Below are 23,251 nucleotides of genomic sequence, written 5' to 3' on the forward strand. Positions count from 1 at the left end.
CATATGTAAACACTTATGAGTAACTGATGTACACCTACTGAGCAGAGTGTGTGTGTGTGTGTGTGTGTGTGTGTGTGTGTGTGTGTGTGTGTGTGTGTGTGTGTGTGTGTGTGTGTGTGTGTGTGTGTGTGAGGCAGAGTTGAGAGTTGGTGGTGATAATGGCAGTAAATGTCATTTCACTGAGAGAATGACTTTATGGCAATGGAAGGAAATAGTGTTCCATACTTTAGTGTTGTAAACAATTTGTTTTATATCAGTTTGTTTATCTGTCATCGTTAGGCTGTATGCTGACACACAGTGTGTTTAGGCGCATTTAAGCACTTATAAATAGGCTGTGCTTGTATTTCCGCTAAAGCTGATGAGGGTTTGTGGTTCCAGTTAAAGGCGTAATCCACTTCTGTGCTGTGTGTGTGTGCTTTGAAACTAAAACGTCTGTAAAATGAACACATTACATTATTAAAAATGGCAGGTTGGTATTTTTGTGTGAGAGAGCCAGCACTGATCCAATAACACACTGGAATCGGCTCGATGGAAATTGGCAAAGAAATTTAAGGAAACTGATTGCATACCATCTGAAATCTGAACAGGCGGGTTCGTTTGAGCAGTTTGTAAATGGCTGTATAGTTTATCCGAAACCTTTTCTTTCCAGTTACAAACTGTGTTGAGGTGCAAATATCCCTGTACTCACACAAAAATCCCTTTCACGTCTGATATTCTGATACCCCAGTGTGGGGATCAGGGCTTCTACGTTTAAGTGATGGCGTTTAAAGCAGAAAACATTCACTTCAGCACGGTTCAGTTTAGTAATCCATTCTTTAAAAAAATGCTGTTGAAGAGGTTTACTGTTGGTCATGAAGTAAAGCAAGTTCAGGATCAGAGAGAGAGAGAGAAACACTGAACAGAGGAGAGAGAGAGAGAGAGAGAGAGAGAGAGAGAGAGAGAGAGAGAGAGAGAATATCTGAATAAGTAAAGCTCTCCTCCGCTCATGAAGTGGATGACTACATCATTAGTGTATTCCAGCTGCGCGTGAGCAGAAGAGTCCGCGGCGTGGCTCTGGTCTGCTGGGAGCAGATATTTAGAGCAGCTGGAGAATCATCTGACCTCAGCTCTCCGTCCACACTGTAGGTCCGGAAAAAGAACCGTGTGAATGATCAGAGGTTCCAGTCGTGTTGGTTTTGGGCCGCGGTGGAGTGAAGCATCTCCCGTAGTGCTGCTTGTGTGTGTGTGTGTGTGTGTGTGTGTGTGTGTGTGTGTGTGTGTGAGATATTGATTGTGTGGCAATGGAAGGAAATTGTTCCATGCTTTGGTCTTCTAAACAGAGTTTGTTTTTTTAGTGTTTTGTTAATATTTAACTGCTGTATCCATACATGAGATCTGTAAAATGTGTATGTATGTATCGCACCCAAAACAATTCCCCCAAATATCTTAACCTCAGCTCCAGAGTGGACAGTAGTGAAGAAATATCAGATCGTTCCCAATATGGGACGATATTCAAATGTGAGATATTTGTGGTACAGAAAAAGCTGTTATGTCATCTAGTGTGATGTAAAACCTCATGTCATCTAGTGTGATGTAAAACCTCATGTCATCTAGTGTGATGTAAAACCTCATGTCATCTAGTGTGATGTAAAACCTCATGTCATCTAGTGTGATGTAAAACCTCATGTAAAGCTTCAGCTTTGGGCAAAGGGGCGTCAAATTATTTAATTGTGGTGATTAAACTCTCTTTGTGGTTGCTGTGAGCGGACACGTCTCGAACACCTTTAATCTCTAACTCCTCTAATCCCTAACCCCTCTAATCTGTCCTGTGTAGCCCCACTGTGTGCTCCTGGCGTCTAAAGAGAACTCCGCTCCCGTCAAACTGGGGGGCTTCGGTGTGGCCATCCAGCTGGGCGAGTCTGGCCTCGTCGCAGGAGGTGTGTATGTTTCAGTCTTTGTGTGTTTGCACATGTGTGTGTGTTTGCACATGTGTGTGTGTTTGCACGTGTGTGTGTGGGTTTGCACATGTGTGCTCATATTTGCACGTATGTGTATGCACACAAGTGTCTGTGGGTATGTGTGTATGTGGTTTTAGAATTTTGCTACACGCTAGACGCCTGCCAGACTGAGTTGGGTGTGTGTGTGTGTGGCGCGGTAGGCCGTGTGGGGACTCCGCACTTCATGGCCCCCGAGGTGGTGAAGAGGGAGCCGTACGGGAAGCCGGTGGACGTGTGGGGGTGCGGAGTCATCCTCTTCATCCTGCTCAGCGGCTGCCTGCCCTTCTACGGCACCAAGGAGCGTCTGTTCGAGGGCATCATCAAAGGCAGACACAAGGTATGCTGCCAGCTGGGCCTCAAACCTGCTTGAGGACACCCAGAGTCAGACATCAGTGATTGATCTGCTGTCGGAGGCCTTCTCTAGCAGAACTTTGAGCACTGCGAGGCGGGCCGGATGCTTCACAGCTCACAGGGTCTTGATTGTGAACTGAAGTTCCTGTTTTAGCAGATTTACAGAGACTCTGGTGCCGGACCGTCTCAGTAGCAAGAGACGTCTCGGTCTACAAGAGACCTACAGTCGCCTCAACAGCGTGGTTGTGTGTGTGTGTCTGCGCCTGTGTGTGTGTGTTCACGTTCCTCCCTCAGATGACACCCAGACAGTGGAGTCACATCTCTGAGAGCGCTAAGGACCTGGTGCGTCGCATGCTCATGCTGGACCCTGCTGAGAGGATCACGGTCTACGAAGCCCTCAACCACCCCTGGCTGAAGGTAGAAACACACACCAAAACGCCCCCCACCCCCCCGCACGCACCTCTCCACCCGACATCCACCTCCGTGTTCCAGACATGATCCGTTTGCTCCGTGTAGACTGACTGAGTTTTTTTTCTTCTGTTTGTCATTGCCATAAAGGAGAGGGACCGTTACGCCTACAAGATTCACCTTCCCGAGACGGTGGAGCAGCTGCGCAAGTTCAACGCCAGGAGGAAGCTGAAGGTGCAGGAGCTTCACCGCTCCATCCTCCGCTATCTCACGTTACTCTCTCTCTCCTCCTCATGGCCTTCATCACCCAGCAAGTCTCAAATGTTGAGAAGGGCAGAATGGATGAGAAACGTGGACAGAGCATTCCAGGTTCAGAAAGTAAAAGTCCTCACCAGGATTTTGCTCGGGCTCCCTGGATTGTGTTGATTCCACTAATTTTACCTGGATTGCACTAATTAGAAAATCTAGCAAACTTGAGCAAAATCCTGGTGAGGACTTTTACTTTCTGAACCTGGAATTGACACTTCTGAACGTGGAGTAGTCGTTTAGTGTAGATGGAGAGGTGCGCCGTTTCTGAAATCCAGCAGAGCTCCGTAGCAGTAGACGGAGTGGCCGGAGGTTAGTGTGAGCAAAGATGTTTCATACTGAGTCTGTTACCCACATGAAAGCAGGTCTGAGTTGTAGGCTCAGATACCAGACATCTGAGAGACAAAGCAAGAACTTAGTCATTTAAGCACAAACAGCGGTGTGTCTGCTCCTCCACCCTGTGCAAAGGTGAGTAGGTTTGAGGTGAGGTATCTACTGTGGATAGATATCAAACGTCCCAGAAGTCCCTGGTTTCACTGCCGCTTCATTGACGTTAACCGTGCTACGCCACGAAAAATGTCCAACACCTTATTTAATTCCTATTCAAGAAGTTGTAGCTGCACTAATGTGCCCCATGCCCATGGTGGAAGCCGGTCAAAACCCACATGTAAATGAGGCCATACGTATTAGTGCGCCAGCCAAGGGACAGATGACTCACTGGAGCCAGTCGTAAGAACCGCGCTACGTAAGAAGTCGTAAGAACCGCGCTACGTAAGAAGTCGTAAGAACCGCGCTACGTAAGAAGTCGTAAGAACCGCGCTACGTAAGAAGTCGTAAGAACCGCGCTACGCTGAAAACTGCTAGTTGCTTGAGAATGCAACACTTTCACCAAGTCAGGAACTGCATGGCTACGTTGTTGATCTCATTTCCTCTTCTAAATCATGGCAGAGCAGCCAAATTGCGTAACTGGCCGGTCTATGTCAGTTTTTACTTTCTTCCTCATCACCCAGTCCATTTATAAATGGTGAAATGTGTTTATACGTTGCTGCTATTATCATGTTAATTATGCTGATATGTTTAGTGAATTTGGCCTCATGTCTGCTGGGTGGTGTTTCGTAGGGGGCGGTGTTGGCTGCCGTCTCCAGCCACAAATTCAACTCCTTCTACGGTGATCCTCCTGAGGACCTCCACGATTTCACGGAGGACCCCACGTCCTCAGGTAGGTGGCCCCCCACTTCCTGCAGGCATCACCGTCACTTCCTGTGTAGCTGCCGCTGACCTCGGAGTGGCCCGGACCTCGCGTGGGTCGCTGCTGTCGGGTCACATCAGCCTCTTGCTGGGTTTCCCCCCAGTGTCAGTAACATTCATCAGGGGCCCTCTTGAAGGATCCCACCAGAGCAAACTCACTCCTGACCTTCTCACACAGACACCTAGTCAACGTCTGCTCTGTTGGTGAGACCGTCTAGCAGGTCCGGGGTGCCACGTTTACTTTTCATTTCCAGACATGGCGAGTCCTCTGATGCAGCACAGGTCAGGTTTCACGGGCAGTGCTGAGATGAGACAAAGGGGAATTCAGACAAAAGAGGGGGGGGGGGGAGGGGGGGTGAAGAATTCACTGTTGTCCTGAACATTTGTTGTTCTTAATTCTGTTGTACTGAACATTTCATGTCGTAATTCTAGTAATAAAGGTGGATAGATGAAGACGCATTTAAATGAGGTCTGTGCTCTACCAGCCGTCTACACCCGCCGCTCTGCCTCTGGGGTGACGGTGTGTGGCGGGATTACAGCGTACCTCTGGCTGATGGAGGTTCTGCACATGGTGTCACTCTTCAACCATGGCGGTTTTAACACAGAAATGTCCTGTGTGTCCTCACTCACCTTCCAGTGTCCCGTTTGAGCGGACAGGGAAGAGAGTCCGAAAGGCACCGTGACAGGCAGCCTTGTTCAGAACAACCTGCCTCACTGCATGTTGAGCCCTTTCCAAACCGTCTGTGCGGTTCTGACATCTTTCCCAGCCGGGCCAACGACGTGATGTGGGCGCTACTTCGTAGCATTACCGCTCACACTATAAATGTAATGTGGCCTGATGCGTCCCAGATCACCTCTGAAACTGGAATGTTAATGCCAGGAGTGAACAGAACTCTTGATTTTAGAGTTTCACTGTGATATATCTGTTAAAATACTAAAATAAAAGGAACTCTGGACATTAGTGTCACTTTGATTTCCTATTTTCTTTTTTTGCATGTTTGTGTTTTTAGATGTTGGGAGCCGGCGAGTTCCTTAGCTTCACTGTATGTCCACGGGTATGTGGGCACCCCGTGCATTCAGATCACCTGGTCCAGCCACACCTTTGCTAACAGGTGTATAACAGCGGTGGACTATATTCTATATCAATGCCCATGATTTTGAAATGGGGTGTCAGGCAACCTTATATAGATGTGATGGACATGTGATGGACATGTCCACGTGCTTTAGGCCGTACTGAGTGTCCCTCCGCGGGGCTAATGGAACCAGTGTTTCTTCAGAGGAAGGAAAGCAGCATGTGGAAATAAGGAGGTTATGACACAGATTCTACTTCCTTGTCTCGAAGACTTTCACATCCCATTGTGTCTGGAGGGGGGAAGGAGCAGGCTACCTGCTGCTGACCCCTAGCTGACCCCTAGCCCACCTTTGGAAGGCCGTGGCTTGGTATTAGGACAGGTACAGCATTCACAGTTAGACTTTGGCAACTGGGAGCTGTTGCCATGGTTACAGAGCTCCGTAATGCCCAGAGCAGCAGAGACTGTCTTCTTTCGGGACAATACAGGACTGAGCAGGACATTTCAGTACAATACAGTACAGGACTGAGAAAGACAATACAGGACTGAGCAGGACAGTTCAGTACAAGACAATACTGTTGCCACAAGCACAAAGCGTAACGCGGTGAGCACCGGAACATACACACCGCGTGAAATAAAATACCGAAGGGTGGACCCAAGTGCCGGCTTGTGCGAGAGGGAAACGCACACAGCGAATCGGAATGACCCAAACAAAACAGCGCGGAAGACTCGACGCGCAAACGCAAAGAAAAAACCGTGAGGACACGGAGCAAAGAGAAACGAAAAACAACGCGGAAAATACAACGCCTGAAAAATAACACTCAATCGTAGAGAGATGGGAGAAAGAAACAAAATAACAACTACAGCAACTAAAACAACGCAGATAAATGCAATGCGAAAACGAAACCAAATATGCCAGGGGAAGTAGCTGACAGCAGGCAGAAAACGCCGCAACATAATAAAACCCTTCCCAAAATAACGGCAATGCGGATAGGAAGATAAATAAGATAAGGAAAACTTGAGATGGGTCAGGAAGCGACGCAAGAGATGGAGAATGAAGAAGAGAGAAAGATGACGAGACACCTTCAAACGTAATGCAACCACAGAAAAAGAAGAGACTGGCTGACAACGTACCGGCATAACCAAACGATTCAGCAGTGATTCGTCTCACAAGCTTCCTTAAGAAGCCTAACAAACAGCTGAGACGAATCACATCTAATTACGCCGATTTAGTCTGGGACTGACTCTGGTGCCCCTAGTGGCGGCTGGGGGAACAGCATCCGAGCCAGCCCTGACACAAAGGTGACGGTTGTTTTTATTGTGTGTGCTGTCGCGACCCATTTGCCATTTTGCATTTCTTTAAAAAAGGATCCGAATTGTGATTAAATGTTCTTATTTTAATGGTCACGACAGCGTTCATCAAACAACATGTATGGTGGTGTTGTATTTGTGGTTGGCTGAGCCGTTCGTGAGCGTACCCTTCTCACCTTTGCTACGCGCTGACTGGGAATGACCTGGAGCTGAACACGAGCTTAGCCGATGTCACTAACTAACGATATGTTTTTCGACATTTGATGAATTTCTGCTTTTGCCACCTGTTTGTGGGTTTGTATATGTAAACTGACTGAGCTCTAAACGCCCCTGGCCCTTAGACAACATGTATAACATCAAGTATTTTCCATCAGCTAGTAGTGTTTTGGTGTGGCAGTACTCTGTGTCTCTGTGGTATCCCCCTCTCTTGTGTCTGACGTGAATACTTCTATGGTACTTGTTTCTTTTGAATATTTCCGTGGTGTTCCTTTTTCTTCTCTCATTTGAATATTTCTATGGTGTTCCTCTGTTCTCTCTCTCCTCTCTTCCTCTCACACTCACTCTCTGCCGTTTGTTCTAATACTGCCTCCCGCTGTAGGATTGCTTGCTGCAGAAAGTAGGTATTCCACAGAGCCTGACGTCACCCTGCTCTCGTCTTGGTCGTGTTCTTGTTTCTGTCTTGCTCTTCGTTAGAACTCTCCCGTCCCCGTCTGAGTGCTCGTGCAGACCTGACCGCCTGGTGCTTGAACCTTCGTGCATGTGTGAATGCGATACCGTTTCCATAAGCTCGCCACCATGCCATTTCAGGTCATCGCTGTGTGCTCCCACATATTGACTACTCAGAGTGCTACTAATGACCTAAATGTTAGTGGGGACATCCCTTCACCAACCAGCTTCCTGATTTTGACTTATTACGAGTATTACAACATTAGTCAATCAGTTGGGACCAACACATATTTTTTCTTTCTTTCATGCTTTAGCAGTTCTGTTGAGCTCTTGTTTAACTGAATGTGTCTTCAGTGTTCACTGCAGTGTTCATAAAATACTGCAGACTTTGAAAACTCCAGTTTCTTCTGACATGTTTCATCTGCATGTGGATTGTCATACATAATATACCAGTGTATCTGTAGCATTCTGAAGGTGTGTGTTTGCGTGTGTTCGTGTGTGTCCTGTTATAGGAGTCTGGTCTCCTTCAGGCCGCTTATTTAAATCGAACGTCATTCTCTTTGGTTAAACTCGTTAATAGTGTGTGTGTGTGTGTGTGTGTGTGTGTGTGTGTGTGTGTGTGTGTGTGTGTGTGTGTAGGGGCTGTCTCTCAGGTTCTGGATAGTCTAGAAGAGATCCATGCACTGACGGACTGCAGTGAGAAGGACTTGGACTTTCTGCACAGTGTGTTTCAGGACCAGAACCTACACACGCTGCTGGATGTAAGACATTCACACAGTCGCACCTCACACAACCACAGTGCCGGCCAGCCAATCACTGCAGCTCTTAGGCTGCTGTGGTGTTCGTGTGCGCGAGGCGTGTCCCCCTCGCCCTGCACACCACCGTGTTCACGTGAGCTTGTTCCAGCATTCACACACGCATGCAGGCCTCAGGCAGACGTCCTGCAGCCCTGTATGACCAATGACAATGTCCTGGAACCTTTTTATCCAATCGCAGTGGTTGAGGCTCGGTGTGAGATGTGGGTAGACCCTGGTGCAGGGAATGATGGCAGGGAAATGTCGGTTAGCTGAGCACTTGTGCAGCGATGCAGCTCTGTGCAGAAGGAGGAAGTGGTGTTACTGAGTCATACGGAAAATAATGTTCTGCAACGAAGAGCCTCACTCAGAACGATGAACCGGCTGCTGGCGGTCAATAATTAAAATAAAACCTATTACACATTCTAGTGGAGACAGCTTAGATATAAACTTGGATAGTATCTTGTACTAGAGAGAGAGAGAGAGTTGAGGAGTAGAGGTTCTAGGTAAGGTCCTCTAGGGTCGAGGTTCTAGGTAAGGTCCTCTAGGGTCGAGGGCTTGAGGTTCTAGGTAAAGTCCTCAGTGATGTTTACAACTTGTTGCTGTTGTCTATCTCCACAATGAAGCCGTCGATGTTCTGTGGAATGTGAAGTCCACTGGGGTTCCTGAAGTCATCGGTCTCTTTTTGTTTCAGAAAGCATTCACATCAAAAGCCACAACGTATTGTGTGTAGACCACATGAAACGCCACTTCTTCTGCCGTCACCATGCTGACGTGTCACTATAACCAGGGGGGGGCTCGCTGTAGCGTCAGTGAACTTGATGATGTGGTTAGAACTGTGCGAGGTGAACATCAGTGGACTTGACACAACGCCCCGGGGCTTATGGGTGCTCAGCACTGCTGCTGATTCTGACTGGTTCAGGTCTTAGTGAGGAGTCTGTTCAGCGTCAGGTTCCCAGTTAACGTCTGGGAGACCTTTGTGTTGAAGGCTGACCTGAAGCCAACCAGCTCATGCACCCACTGGGGCAGTTGACACACAGCAGTTGGGCAAGGACTTCAGCCTTTATTTTGCCCATGACCAAAGCACTTCCTCGTGATTGGAGGGAGTGTCGTGGATGGGTACAGGAAGGACCGTCGCCCCTTTGAGTCAGGTGGAAAAACCACAGTGGCTCAGGGGACATCACTACAGATTAGAGCGTTCTCTGAGCGCCTGGTGTGTTGTCAGGACCCTTATGTGTGTTTCCTCTGGAGAGTCCTGACTCCAGCTGTACTCAGACCTGGGTGGAGGTTTTCTGCGTGCTCTTGTGAGCTTCACACTGGGCGTGTAAGTAGTTCCGTGTCCCGGGGAGGGACACACCACTGTCTGCGATGTGTGGCGTGCTGTTCTCACGGTGCCATGGCTGACGTGATCTCGCCGGTGTGTGCGGTGTGCTGCGTCTGTGAGCTGACACTGGGACTGCAGTGCGTAGCTGCACTTTGTTCCTCTTGTAGTCCTGGACAAGTTAGTTTGTGCTGTTTTGGGAGCTGTCTTGTCATTACACTGGAGAACAGCATTAGGTGTTTTCAACAGTGCGTGCGGTGTCTGGGTGGATCGTGCGATGATGGTCTCGGGGGCGGTAACATCCTCCGTGCTCTTGTAGTTACAGACGTTCTGTGCTCCTCTTAACGGCGTGGATAAAGCTGCAGGCTCCAGGTGTTGTGTCCTGAACGTGTGTTCACCAGTGTTGGTGTTCTGCTGCACGCCTCGCAGAAAACCCCGGTGCTCACGTCTGGAAGGCCCAGACACTTCCAGGCTGTGAAAGATGACGGACGCTAAACGCCCGTCACTCACACAGACGCTCGTCATGCCTGTCTAGACGTGTATAAATGTTTCGGTTTCTCAGATGAACACTGCTGACTGGTTCACTATGTTGTGCACGGTTCCAAATGTGCGAGCTGTTCATGGATTGTTCACTAAATATGATGCGTGACGTGCAGTTAAGTTTGGGGTAATTTATTAGAAACTATTTACGTCATTTCTTTATATTTGTAATTGTCTGTTTTATGTAAACATTCATTGTCAACTTGAAAAATTTATTTCAATATACAGCAAAGGATTTTTTTTTTTAATCAATATTTTTCTTTATTAGTCACACATTAAATATTACTTGTACACAATAATGTTAACAAAGTTGTCAAAATTATCCCCATCCCCACCCCCGAACAAAGGAAGGGCAAAATTAAATAAATAGATAAATAAGGAAAAAAGGAAAGAGAAAAAAAACAAAAACAAAACAAAACACTGCGATGTCTATATTCACATGTTAGAAGCACTGTAGTAATGTTAAGCTTCATATCTACTTCAAGGTCCTTAGTAGCTGTAAACACCAATCTTCTTTTAACAGATGGTTATGGAAAGTTGGAAGAGGACATAAAAGTAATAAAATTTCCCCAGATTGTTTCGAATGTCTTGGGCTTTTTCCTTAAATTGTACATAATCTTTTCAGATGGAACATAAGAGAGTTCTTTCACCCACATTGATAGACTTGGAGGCTCACTGCTTTTCCATTTTTGGGTTATACATTTGTTTGCAGCAATTAAGGCCAGTTTAATAAACCTAGTATTAGCTTTGGTATTTACTTTATTTACTGAGAGCGAAGACTCATCCCCTAACAAGGTCAGCCTAGGGCATAAGGGTAACTTAACACCAGTTATAATTTCAATAAGTCTCTGTATCTCCCTCCAAAATCCATCAATGTGAGAGCAAGACCAGAACATGTGAAGGACAGAACCTGTTTCGGTCTTGCATCTTGGACAAAATTTAGAGTATCTACAATGTATCTTGTTAAGCCTCTCAGGGGTGTAGTATGTTCTGTGAAGTAAATTAAACTGGAGGAGTTTGTGTCTGCTATTGAAATACGTTCGGCCTATTTTACAAATATGCTTCCACTCTTCTGCCTCAAAGGAAAGATTTAAATCTTGCTCCCATTTAGTCTTAATTGCAAGTGTTTCTGTATTGGTTAGTTCCCACAGTATTCTATACATGTAGGAAACAAAGCCCCAGCAAAGGATTTTTGATGTCTGTGCTTAATAGTGAAGAATACTGATTCTTTCATGATGAAGTGTGAGGATAAAAAGTCATTTTCATTATGTGTTTGCATTAGAACATTTTAATAACAAACACGACAGCTACAGAATTTCTTTCCTTTAGAGCTGCTGTCCAGTAATGCCTGTGAGGATGCAGGAGAGTTGAGAGGAGACATTACAGCAATAAACAAACCCTAAAATAAACAAAAATGAGCAGTGATTAGTTATTAAAGCATGTCCTGTACAGTCTCATCCTGAAACACATCAGCACCAGTTTTATTGTCATTGTTTGCCGGTAGGATTTAGCTAATATGTCTGTTTCTCTTTCTGTGTGTGGGGATGTGTGTGGGTGTGTGTGGTTTGTGTGCATGATTTGCAGCTGTATGATAAGATCAACACAAGGTCTTCACCCCAGATTAGAAGTCCTCCCAGTGATGCAGTTCAGAGGGCTAAGGAGGTTCTGGAGACCATCTCCTGTTACCCCGAGAACCTGGAGGCCAAGGAGCTGAGGAGGATCCTGACACAGCCCCACTTCATGGTGCTACAGCAGACACAGCACACAGAAATGATCAGAGTCTGGGTGGGGTTAGCTGGGGTGGGGATGCTGGAAGAGGTGGAGTCAGAGGTGGAGTCAGAGGTGGAGTCAGAGGGAGGACCAGCTTGGCATGTCCAAGAGAGTCAGGTGGAACCTCACAGAAGAGCATCAGCAAAGCATGGCTGTCCCTACAGCAGAAGGCAGCTCTGCAGTGGATCACAGCTCTCACTGCAGTGGATCACAGCTCTCACTGCAGTGGATCACAGCTCTCACTGCAGTGGATCACAGCTCTCACTGCAGTGGATTTACATTAGTGTTGTTTGTGTTGTTTGTGTGGTAGGCCTTGCTGCAGACACATGACGTGGTAGCTCACGAGGTGTACAGTGACGAGGCGTTGAGGGTCACGCCCCCTCCCACCTCACCCTACCTGAACGGAGACTCACCTGAGAGCACCAACGGAGACATGGACCTGGAGAACGTCACCCGGGTGCGCCTGGTCCAGTTCCAGAAGAACACGGACGAGCCAATGGTACACACACATGCACCACTGCGTGCGCTGGAGAATCACTTCACCGCCTACAATCTGAATATTCTACTACAACCGTTTTAGTAACAACTTCTGAAGAGACGTGTGTGTGTGTGTGTGTGTGGACTTGACCAGAACTGTACCTCCTTCTGCAGGGCATCACGCTGAAGATGAACGAACTCAACCACTGCATTGTAGCCCGCATCATGCACGGAGGGATGATCCACAGGCAAGGTAGGGCCTGCTCGCCCCCGCCCCCTGTTGCCTGGCCCCGCCCCACCGCCTAGCTGCCTGGCCCCGCCCCACCGCCTAGCTGCCTGGCCCCGCCCCACCGCCTAGCTGCCTGGCCCCGCCCCACCGCCTAGCTGGCTGGCCCCGCCCCACCTCTAGCTGCCCTGCCCCCTTGTTGCCTGGCCCCACCCCCTTGCTGCATGGCCCCACCCCTTGGCTCTGACACTCACGCAGCTTATGTTGACAGACTGCTTGTGTCGTTTGACAGGAACGCTGCACGTGGGAGACGAGATTCGTGAGATCAACGGCATCAGTGTAGCCAACCAAACTGTGGAGCAGCTCCAGAAGATGCTGGTGTGTGATCGGCTCAGTGTCCTTACACGCTTCACCTCCATTTTGTTGTGACTTTCACTTGTCAAATGTGTCAAATTTCTTACCTGTTTATTATCGTGTCGTGTTTGGGTTTGTAAGAAGATGAAGACGTGGCCTTTACGTGTTTTTGCCTCCACAGAGAGAGATGCGTGGAAGTATCACCTTTAAAATTGTACCAAGTTACCGCAGCCAGTCCCTTTCCTGTGATGTAAGTGCTGTCCAACACAATGAACGAGGGGCTCTCTCCTGCCATCTTGTGGTCAAATAGAGAATAGTAATCGATAGGAGCACTGTGCCATTTTTAAAATAGACCTGCCATATATATATATATATATATATATATAATATATATATATATATATATATATATATATATATATATATATATATATATATATATATATATATATATATATATATATATATTAGGGGTGGGACGCGATCAAAAAAATTAATCGAATTAATTACAAGCGTTGTAATTAATTAATCGAAATTAATCGCATTTTAATCGCATTTCAATATTTAACGTGAGAAATATTAATTTAAGTTTGAATGATGAATGAATCAATGAACATAAGCATAAACTTCAACATCTTGTTTATTTTTCCACCAGTCTACTACACAGACCAATAGATGAGTGCAGAAAACAAAGCAAACAGTTTTCAGAACACTGGAAATTCTGACCAAAAATGTTTAATTTTGGGAGCTTTGCTCATGATATTGGAAGAATAAGAAGAAGTGAAGTAAATCAGATGTTTTTTAATACCATTTCATGCTCAAAGCAAATGACTGGATCTTTCATTCATCATCTATAATATGAGCTGTCACACCAAGATAATTCTTGTTGCTAACAGAGGTCCAGTGATCCCCAGTCAGAGCCACATTTAGGGCACTCTTCACAATAACCAAATAATGTGATGCGTAAAGTATTGTAATGATCCTTAAGGGATTATTGGGTTACTGTTTCTTTAAGTTAAGTTGTGTGTGCGAGTGGAAAAGTGCGCGAGGAGCGAGAGAGAGAGAGAGGATTCGGTTATTTTTCTTGAGTGAGTTCGCTTGTATTAATGTTTAAATAAAAGAGACGAGTTGTCAACAGTAAACTGTCCTGGTATTTAACCAACGTTACAGTATATAAACGCCTCCGCCGCTCGTGCGAGGTGTGCGGAGTCGCGCGCGTCACTAGCGAAAGTTTAATCCAGTCTTGATTAGGTTTAATCAGCCTTAATGGTCCAATGAAGGTAATTTAAAAACCAGGACATTTCCTCACTTAAAAAAACCCCGGGACAGGATGTGAAATACGGACGTTTGTTCACCCTATCGTACTAGGAATACATTTATCAGCTAAGTGATCATTACTGACCTGCGCATTAGTACCAACATGTTTTGCGTTGAGGCGGTAACGAAGGGTGGAAGTGCTCGTGTGATAAGCGAACTCCTTCCTACATAAAATGCAAATAACACTATATTTATTTTTACTTCCATCTGGACGTTTCTTATATTTATATTTCCCATCCACCAGCGTAGCGTCTTCACTCATCTCCATCATGCTCATCTTATTGTGCGTCCATATAATCTGTATGTCTGGAACTCGTGCACTGAGAAACATTCACGGTGCAAAAGTGTCTCATGCGTTAAATGCGTTAATTTTTTTAGTGCGTTAATTTTCCTGTAATTAATTAATCGAAATTAACGCGTTAAAGTCCCACCACTAATATATATATATATATATATATATATATATATTAGGGATGCACCGAAAATTCGGCCACCGAAAATTTTCGGCCGAAATGGCTTAAATTTGCATTTTCGGTTTTCGGCCGAAATACTTTCATCACCGAAACAACACGGCCGAAACGATGTGTTGTGATGACGCAAGCAAAAATCGCCACCTGCACGTGCTTATTTGGATAAAGCTAGCAAAAAAGTTTTCCAGTGATGGTGCCAAGGAAAAGGACATTACACCAAAAATTATGGAACTCGTTGCCTTAGATGATCAGCCGTTCTCTGTCGTAGAGGATGTGGGATATCGTAGGCTAATAGAGCACATTGAGCCCCGTTATGTTTTGCCGAGCAGACGACATTTCTCAAAAGCGTGTTTACCTGAGCTGTTTAATGTTGCAACTCACGTCACGTTTTTATGAGAGGATTTATATTTATCTTTCAGGCCAGTCAGTTATAATTAAATTTAACTCATATATGTATCCTCTCAGATAAAAACGGTCTGGAAGCGAGTTAAATTTAATTAGTGGTCGGCCATTGTCAGCGTTATCGCCGTTAACGGCCCACCACAAATTTTATTTTATAATATGCATTACTGTAATGTCAGTGCTAAATACATATTTTCAAATCAAATTTTGTAGTTGATTTATTCTTTGAATAGCTTTGATTTTAGTGAGGTTAGCCATAAATCCAATGTTACTAATAATTGGCATAATGTATTTCGGTGTTTCGGTTTTCGGCTTTCGGCCTTGGTTTCCTCATTTTCGGTTTTCGGTTTCGGCTAAGAATTTTCATTTCGGTGCATCCCTAATATATATATATATATATATATATATATATATATACACACTGCTCAAAAAAATAAAGGGAACACTCAAATAACACATCCTAGATCTGAAAGAATGAAATATTCTCATTGAGTACTTTGTTCTGTACAAAGTTGAATGTGCTGACAACAAAATCACACAAAAATCATCAATGGAAATCAAATTTATTAACCAATGGAGGCCTGAATTTGGAGCCACACACAAAATTAAAGTGGAGAAACACACTACAGGCTGATCCAACTTTGATGTAATGTCCTTAAAACAAGTCAAAATGAGGCTCAGTATTGTGTGTGGCCTCCACGTGCCTGTATGACCTCCCTACAACGCCTGGGCATGCTCCTGATGAGGTGGCGGATGGTCTCCTGTGGGATCTCCTCCCAGACCTGGACTAAAGCATCCGCCAACTCCTGGACAGTCTGTGGTGCAACGTGACGTTGGTGGATGGAGCGAGACATGATGGAGACCTTCTTGCCACAGCTCGCATTGATGTGCCATCCTGGATGAGCTGCACTACCTGAGCCACTTGTGTGGGTTGTAGAGTCCGTCTCATGCTACCACGAGTGTGAAAGGACCACCAATATTCAAAAGTGACCAAAACATCAGCCAGAAAGCATAGGTACTGAGAAGTGGTCTGTGGTCCCCACCTGCAAAACCACTCCTTTATAGGGGGGTCTTGCTAATTGCCTCTCATTTCTACCTGTTGTCTATTCCATTTACACAACAGCAGGTGAAATTGATTCACAATCAGTGTTGCTTCCTAACTGAATAGGTTGGTTTCACAGAAGTGTGGTTGACTTGGAGTTATATTGTGTTGTTTAAGTGTTCCCTTTATTTTTTTGAGCAGTGTATATTAATCCCCAAAGTAAAATAAAATATATGTACAGATTTATAAAAACCCGTGTTCCTCACACCATGTTCATTTTCGGTTCTGTGCTCTAACGGGTCACATTGGACTCCGTATTTCCCCACAGAAGGACTCGCCCGACATGTCAAGGCAGTCACCTGCCAACGGCCACGCCAGCATCACCAGCTCCATTCTGGTCAGTCACAGTCACTAGGGCTCTGATTGGTTGGTTATGTTGTTCCTGATCGACTTCATTAGCATACTGGGCCTTATCTCCTCTTACACTGCTAGTACTCTGAGTGCTAATAGACTTCCTTTGTTTCTAGGACATACCCTCCACCATCCAGCCCAAAGGTCGTCAGGTAAGCACCTTTAACCCCTCGTTCACTCTACCACCTGCACTTCACCTGAGCACCTTGTGTGTGTGTTTGTGCTGTCCTGTGTGTGTGTGTGTGTGTGTGTTCGTTCTCCTATGCTAATGTGTTATAACGTTTGGGCTTCGTGTGATTGAGGTTAATCAGTCTGCCCACTCTGGTCATGATGTTATGACCTCTCCCTTGACCTTTAGTGTTCAGATCCCCGGCCTCCCCCCACACACCCCCACCCCTGGGTTCAATCCGTTTCAGGTTTTTTTATACTGCATGATGTGTGTGTGTGTGTGTGTGTGTGTGTGTGTGTGTGTGTGTGTGTGTGTGTGTGTGTGTGTGCACGCGTGCGTGCGTGTCTGTGTGTGTGTGTGTATCTGTGTGTGCGCGTGCATGCTTGATGCTTTCGAACCCTTAGATCTCTAGACCTGCAATCAAGGATAAAATGTCTATGAAGGTGAGTTGTTCCTCAGCAGACCTGAGGTCATAGATCCTGCAGCACCGAGCTGCTCCACTGAACTCCACCCACCGCACCGGGCTCGGCCGCTTTGCTGTTTTTGTTACGCCCTGGTCTGTAGAGCAGGTCTGTCTCATAAGGCTTGGCTTGTGGAGATGTGATGTAGAGCTTCTAGGCCATTGGTAGGCCGGGCTGTGATAGGCTGTGCCGGGCTGTGATAGGCTGTGCCGGGCTGTGATAGGCTGTGCCGGGCTGTGATAGGCTGTGCCGGGCTGTGATAGACTGCGTCAGGCTGTGCCGTGCTGTGATGGGCTGTGTCGGGCTGTGATAGACTGCGTCAGGCTGTGCCGTGCTGTGATAGGCTGTGTCGGGCTGTGATAGACTGCGTCGGGCTGTGCTGTGCTGTGATAGGCTGTGTCGGGCTGTGATGAGCTGTGTCGGGCTGTGATGAGCTGTGTCGGGCTGTGATGAGCTGTGTCGGGCTGTGATGAGCTGTGTCGGGCTGTGATGAGCTGTGTCGGGCTGTGATGAGCTGTGTCGGGCTGTGATGAGCTGTGTCGGGCTGTGATGAGCTGTGTCGGGCTGTGATGAGCTGTGTCGGGCTGTGATGAGCTGTGTCGGGCTGTGATGAGCTGTGTCGGGCTGTGATGGGCTGTGTCGGGCTGTGATGGGCTGTGTCGGGCTGTGATGGGCTGTGATAGGCTGTGTTGGGCTGTGATAGGCTGTGTCGGGCTGTGATAGGCTGTGTCGGGCTGTGATAGGCTGTGTCGGGCTGTGATAGGCTGTGTCGGGCTGTGATAGGCTGTGTCGGGCTGTGATAGGCTGTGTCGGGCTGTGATAGGCTGTGTCGGGCTGTGCCGTGCTGTGATAGGCTGTGATGGGCTGTGTCGGGCTGTGATGGGCTGTGATGGGCTGTGATGGGCTGTGATGGGCTGTGATGGGCTGTGCTGGCTCCAGCTAAGCCTCGTGGTGTTTGTACACGCATGGGCTGCTCTGGGGCCTGTTGGGAGTGCTCGTGTGCACGTGTACCTGTGTGTGTGTGTGTGTGTGTGTGTGTGTGAGCATTCCAACATGGCCTCATGACTGTGTGTGTTTTAGCAGTGTGGCTTTCATCTCCTTCAGTTGCACACGTCACCTTAACGCCACAGTTGATTTTCTGTTCCCATCTCTCGTCTTCCTCCTTCCATTAGCTCCTCCCTCCCTCCTTGCCCCGCCCTCTTCACCCGTCCGTGCGCCGTCCTGACCCCGCCTGTCACCTCTGACCCGCAGATCTTCGTGCGAGCGCAGTTCGAGTACGACCCCTCCAAGGACGACCTGATCCCCTGTAAGGAGGCGGGCGTTCGCTTCCGTGTGGGCGACATCATCCAGATCATCAGTAAGGACGACCACAACTGGTGGCAGGGCAAGATGGAGAACACCAAGAACGGCACGGCCGGCCTCATCCCCTCACCGGAGCTGCAGGAGTGGTGAGGCCACGCCCCCACACCTGCAGGAACCAACATGAGACCACGCCCCCACACCTGCAGGAACCAACACCTGGCGCCGAGCCGCATAAGACCCCCTCTGTGTGTGTGTGTGTGTGTGTGTGTGTGTGTGTGTGTGTGTGTGTGTGTGTGTGTGTGTGTGTGTGTGTGTGTGTGTGTGTGTGTCTCTCCTCAGGCGTGTGGCCTGCATAGCGATGGAGAAGACGAAGCAGGAGCAGCAGGCCAGCTGCACCTGGTTTGGCAAGAAGAAGAAGCAGTACAAGGACAAATACCTGGCCAAACATAACGCAGGTAGGGGAGACGCACAGGTAGGAGGAGTAACGGAGTAACACACAGGTGGGGGAGACGCACAGGTAGGAGGAGTAACGGAGTAACACACAGGTGGGGGAGACGCACAGGTAGGAGGAGTAACACACAGGTGGGGGAGACGCGCAGGTAGGAGGAGTAACGGAGTAACACACAGGTAGGGGAGACGCACAGGTAGGAGTAACAGAGTAACACACAGGTAGGGGAGACGCACAGGTAGGAGGAGTAACACACAGGTGGGGGAGACGCACAGGTAGGAGGAGTAACGGAGTAACACACAGGTAGGGGAGACGCGCGCAGGTAGGAGGAGTAACGGAGTAACACACAGGTGGGGGAGACGCACAGGTAGGAGGAGTAACACACAGGTGGGGGAGACGCACAGGTAGGAGGAGTAACGGAGTAACACACAGGTGGGGGAGACGCACAGGTAGGAGGAGTAACAGAGTAACACACAGGTGGGGGAGACGCACAGGTAGGAGGAGTAACACACAGGTGGGGGAGACGCGCAGGTAGGAGGAGTAACAGAGTAACACACAGGTGGGGAAGACGCGCGCAGGTAGGAGGAGTAACGGAGTAACACACAGGTGGGGGAGACGCACAGGTAGGAGGAGTAACAGAGTAACACACAGGTGGGGGAGACGCACAGGTAGGAGGAGTAACACACAGGTGGGGGAGACGCGCAGGTAGGAGGAGTAACAGAGTAACACACAGGTAGGGGAGACGCACAGGTAGTAGGAGTAACGGAGTAACGCACAGGTGGGGGAGACGCACAGGTAGGAGGAGTAACAGAGTAACACACAGGTGGGGAAGACGCGCGCAGGTAGGAGGAGTAACGGAGTAACACACAGGTGGGGGAGACGCACAGGTAGGAGGAGTAACAGAGTAACACACAGGTGGGGGAGACGCACGCAGTGCACCTGTAGCAGGGTTCGTACGGTCATGAAAAACCTGGAAAAGTTATGGAATTTGAAAATAGCTATTTCCAGGCCTGGATAAGTTTTGGAAAAATAAAAATACTCAAATGTTTTGGAAAAGTCATGGAAATTTGCTTGACACAATAAATGTATGTCGTTCTGATAACCGGAAGAAAAAATTAATATATTTAATAAAATATAGCCATTTTTTTTTTCCCCATTGTGCGGACCACTACCGCAACAACACACGTGCTCTGCGTTAGCGTCGGACTCCAAGCGGAGCTGTAGATTGTGCACAATGTGCACTGTGTGGTTAACCAATTGGTTAACGATGGGGTTAGAGACTGAAATGTCCGTCGTAAAGCAGTTTTCGTTGTTAAGTGTGAACCTAGATTTAGATACGCTTTGATCGTAAATACAGTATAGAAAAAAAATTACAATATTCAATATTCTCAAAATTTTAAAAAGTCGGTTGTAACTCTGGTCCGTCGTTAACCAGACCCGCCGTTAAGCGGGGACTCTCTGTATTCAGTTCAGTAGATATATGTGGCTTTTAGCCCGGTGTGGCTTATACAACATTTTCCATTAAAAAAAAAAAAACTTTGTAGGTGCGGTTTATATTAGGTGCGCTCTATTGTCCAGAAAATACGGTAAATGTTTGATATACTGTGGAATTTCGGCCTGGATTTTTTTCTTATTTTTCATGTCTACACATATGTTTAGAGAATGTATAGTCATTAAAATTTGCCTCAAAGTCATGGAATTGAATTGTCAAAAAAGTGTATGAACCCTGCTGTAGTGTAGTGACCGTTGTCTCGTTACAGAGAAAAGTTCAGGACTATGTAATGCCTGCTCATCTGTGTATTGTAGCCATTGCTCTAAAAGCTCTTGCCAGTATTGCCGAACACTGATCAAATCGGATCAGCAGAGAAACAAATGGGGACCAGCATGAACATGGCTAAAACTGCATGGCTTTATAACAGATGTGTCTGAGGTCATTCTGAGCGTGCTCTGTCCTGTGTGTTTAATTAATGTCCTTTTGAGCATGCTCTGTCCTGTGTCAGGTCTTTCTGAGCGTGCTCTGTCCTGTGTATTTAATGTCTTTCTGAGCATGCTCTGTCCTGTGTCAGGTCTTTCTGAGCGTGCTCTGTCCTGTGTCAGGTCTTTTTGAGCGTGCTCTGTCCTGTGTCAGGTCTTTTTGAGCGTGCTCTGTCCTGTGTCAGGTCTTTTTGAGCGTGCTCTGTCCTGTGTCAGGTCTTTCTGAGCATGCTCTGTCCTGTATGTCAGGTCTTTCTGAGCATGCTCTGTCCTGTATGTCAGGTCTTTCTGAGCATGCTCTGTCCTGTATGTCAGGTCTTTCTGAGCGTGCTCTGACCTGTATGTCAGGTCTTTCTGAGCGTGCTCTGACCTGTATGTCAGGTCTTTCTGAGCGTGCTCTGTCCTGTGTCAGGTCTTTCTGAGCGTGCTCTGTCCTGTATGTCAGGTCTTTCTGAGCATGCTCTGTCCTGTATGTCAGGTCTTTCTGAGCATGCTCTGTCCTGTATGTCAGGTCTTTCTGAGCGTGCTCTGTCCTGTATGTCAGGTCTTTCTGAGCGTGCTCTGTCCTGTGTCAGGTCTTTCCGAGCGTGCTCTGTCCTGTGTCAGGTCTTTCCGAGCGTGCTCTGTCCTGTGTCAGGTCTTTCTGAGCGTGCTCTGTCCTGTGTCAGGTCTTTCTGAGCGTGCTCTGTCCTGTGTCAGGTCTTTCTGAGCGTGCTCTGTCCTGTGTCAGGTCTTTCTGAGCGTGCTCTGTCCTGTGTCAGGTCTTTCTGAGCGTGCTCTGACCTGTATGTCAGGTCTTTCTGAGCGTGTTCTGTCCTGTGTGTTTAATGGTGGACGCAGTGTCGTACTGTGTGCATTAGTGCTAACGGGTGTTGCTGTGGTGACTCAGTTGTAATGTTTAACCGATTTGATGCTCCTCCCCTCCCTTGTCTGTTTCCCACGCTGTCTGCCCCTAATGGCCTCCTTGCATGTAAGTACATCAACTAACTGCCTCGTTTCCCTTTCACCTCTCAGTTATGTATTTTGAACCTAATAACAGTTGATCGGTTTTCGAGCGTTAAGACTTGTTTGGGGAAGTCAGAACCCCAATAGGCTGTGGTGGTTCACTGCTACTGCCACCACAGTGCCCTCCTGAGCTTTAATGTCACTGTCAAGTCAGACAGGTAGAAGGCCAGAATTCCTGTACTGTTTAAACAGTCCTACTGAACCGTCCCTCTTAATTCACATAACACTCAGACCTTTAGGCTCTATATAGATAAGAAGAATTACAATTACATCGCTGTATTATGCAGGTCTGTGTGTAATGACCATACGCCGAGTGTGTGTGTGTCCAGGCCTGTGTGTAATTATCATACACAGAACGTGTGTGCGTCCCGGTGTGTGTCGTGGAGACCGACTCCCACTTTTTCCTCTCTGACATCACACCACAGTTCTCCCGCTGTTCCGGTGATACGGTGACATGTGCAAGAGCGTCTGTCTGATCCTCTGTGCTTCTTACCTTCAGTGTTCGACCAACTAGATCTCGTCACGTACGAAGAAGTTGTGAAGTTACCCGCCTTCAAGAGAAAAACGCTGGTCTTGTTAGGTGGGTGTGGTCTTGTTAAGAATCATCTCATTAGGTGGGTATCAACCTGATGTTTCTCTGATTTTTGTGGCTCTCCCGTTGAACACTGCAGGTGCCCATGGTGTGGGCAGGCGACACATTAAGAACACACTCATCGCTAAACACCCAGACCGATTCGCCTACCCCATCCCACGTAAGCTGCTCACACTCGTCTTTTTCGTAGTGTTCTGTTGACCTGTGTCGCTACAACCCTAAACGTTTCGACTTCAATCCCCCAGACACTACCAGACCCCCCAAGAAAGACGAGGAGAACGGCAAGAACTACTTCTTTGTGTCCCACGACCAGATGATGCAGGACATCTCCAACAACGAGTACCTGGAGTACGGCAGCCACGAGGACGCCATGTACGGCACCCGGCTGGAGACCATCCGCAAGATCCACGAGCAAGGCCTGGTGTCCATCCTGGACGTGGAGCCCCAGGTGCCCACACCTTCCGCGTCTGACCAGCAGGGGTCGGTGTTTCTCATTGACTCGGGTGTTCATTGAGGGCTTGACTTTTGTGACAGGCGCTGAAGGTCCTGCGGACGGCTGAATTCGCTCCCTACGTCGTCTTCATCGCCGCCCCCACCTTCACGCCCGGCATGAACGAGGTAAGACCCCCCCCCCCCCCCCCCCCGCCTCCGCCCTCATCTTGAATGAAAACGGGCGCGTTTGGAGCCAGCACCCACTTTAAGATCAGTCTTCCGGTGTGTTCTCCGTCTGCTTCTGCTCATCTGCTCACAAATATCGCCGCGCCCCGGCTGCGGTTGGCTGGGTGCCCGTTAGCGGCGCGCTCCTCCAGCAGGGGGCGCCGTCTCCCCGTCTGCTTGTTA

The 23,251-nt window shown here is 47.7% G+C and overlaps 1 protein-coding gene across 9 annotated transcripts in view; it reads left to right on the plus strand.

Annotated features, from left to right (window-relative positions):
* The window catches only part of caskb (calcium/calmodulin-dependent serine protein kinase b), a 51,605-nt gene that overhangs the window by 26,607 nt on the left and 1,747 nt on the right, over nt 1-23,251 (plus strand). The window contains exons 6-26 of one of the 9 annotated variants that reach the window (XM_077015946.1): nt 1,814-1,916; nt 2,138-2,313; nt 2,622-2,744; nt 2,886-2,969; nt 4,161-4,260; nt 7,269-7,286; nt 7,976-8,097; nt 11,576-11,734; nt 12,072-12,260; nt 12,413-12,491; nt 12,757-12,842; nt 13,000-13,068; nt 16,378-16,446; nt 16,577-16,612; nt 17,034-17,072; nt 18,342-18,538; nt 18,732-18,847; nt 22,319-22,399; nt 22,491-22,571; nt 22,657-22,859; nt 22,946-23,029. In XM_077015946.1, the coding sequence (XP_076872061.1) occupies nt 1,814-1,916; nt 2,138-2,313; nt 2,622-2,744; nt 2,886-2,969; nt 4,161-4,260; nt 7,269-7,286; nt 7,976-8,097; nt 11,576-11,734; nt 12,072-12,260; nt 12,413-12,491; nt 12,757-12,842; nt 13,000-13,068; nt 16,378-16,446; nt 16,577-16,612; nt 17,034-17,072; nt 18,342-18,538; nt 18,732-18,847; nt 22,319-22,399; nt 22,491-22,571; nt 22,657-22,859; nt 22,946-23,029 (2,214 nt within the window). The remainder of the gene's footprint in view (nt 1-1,813; nt 1,917-2,137; nt 2,314-2,621; nt 2,745-2,885; nt 2,970-4,160; nt 4,261-7,268; nt 7,287-7,975; nt 8,098-11,575; nt 11,735-12,071; nt 12,261-12,412; nt 12,492-12,756; nt 12,843-12,999; nt 13,069-16,377; nt 16,447-16,576; nt 16,613-17,033; nt 17,073-18,341; nt 18,539-18,731; nt 18,848-22,318; nt 22,400-22,490; nt 22,572-22,656; nt 22,860-22,945; nt 23,030-23,251) is intronic. The other 8 variants (XM_077015948.1, XM_077015947.1, XM_077015950.1 and 5 more) reach the window with 8 other exon arrangements.

This window comes from Brachyhypopomus gauderio, chromosome 8 (genome assembly GCF_052324685.1).
Source record: "Brachyhypopomus gauderio isolate BG-103 chromosome 8, BGAUD_0.2, whole genome shotgun sequence".
Taxonomy (NCBI): Eukaryota; Metazoa; Chordata; class Actinopteri; order Gymnotiformes; family Hypopomidae; genus Brachyhypopomus; species Brachyhypopomus gauderio.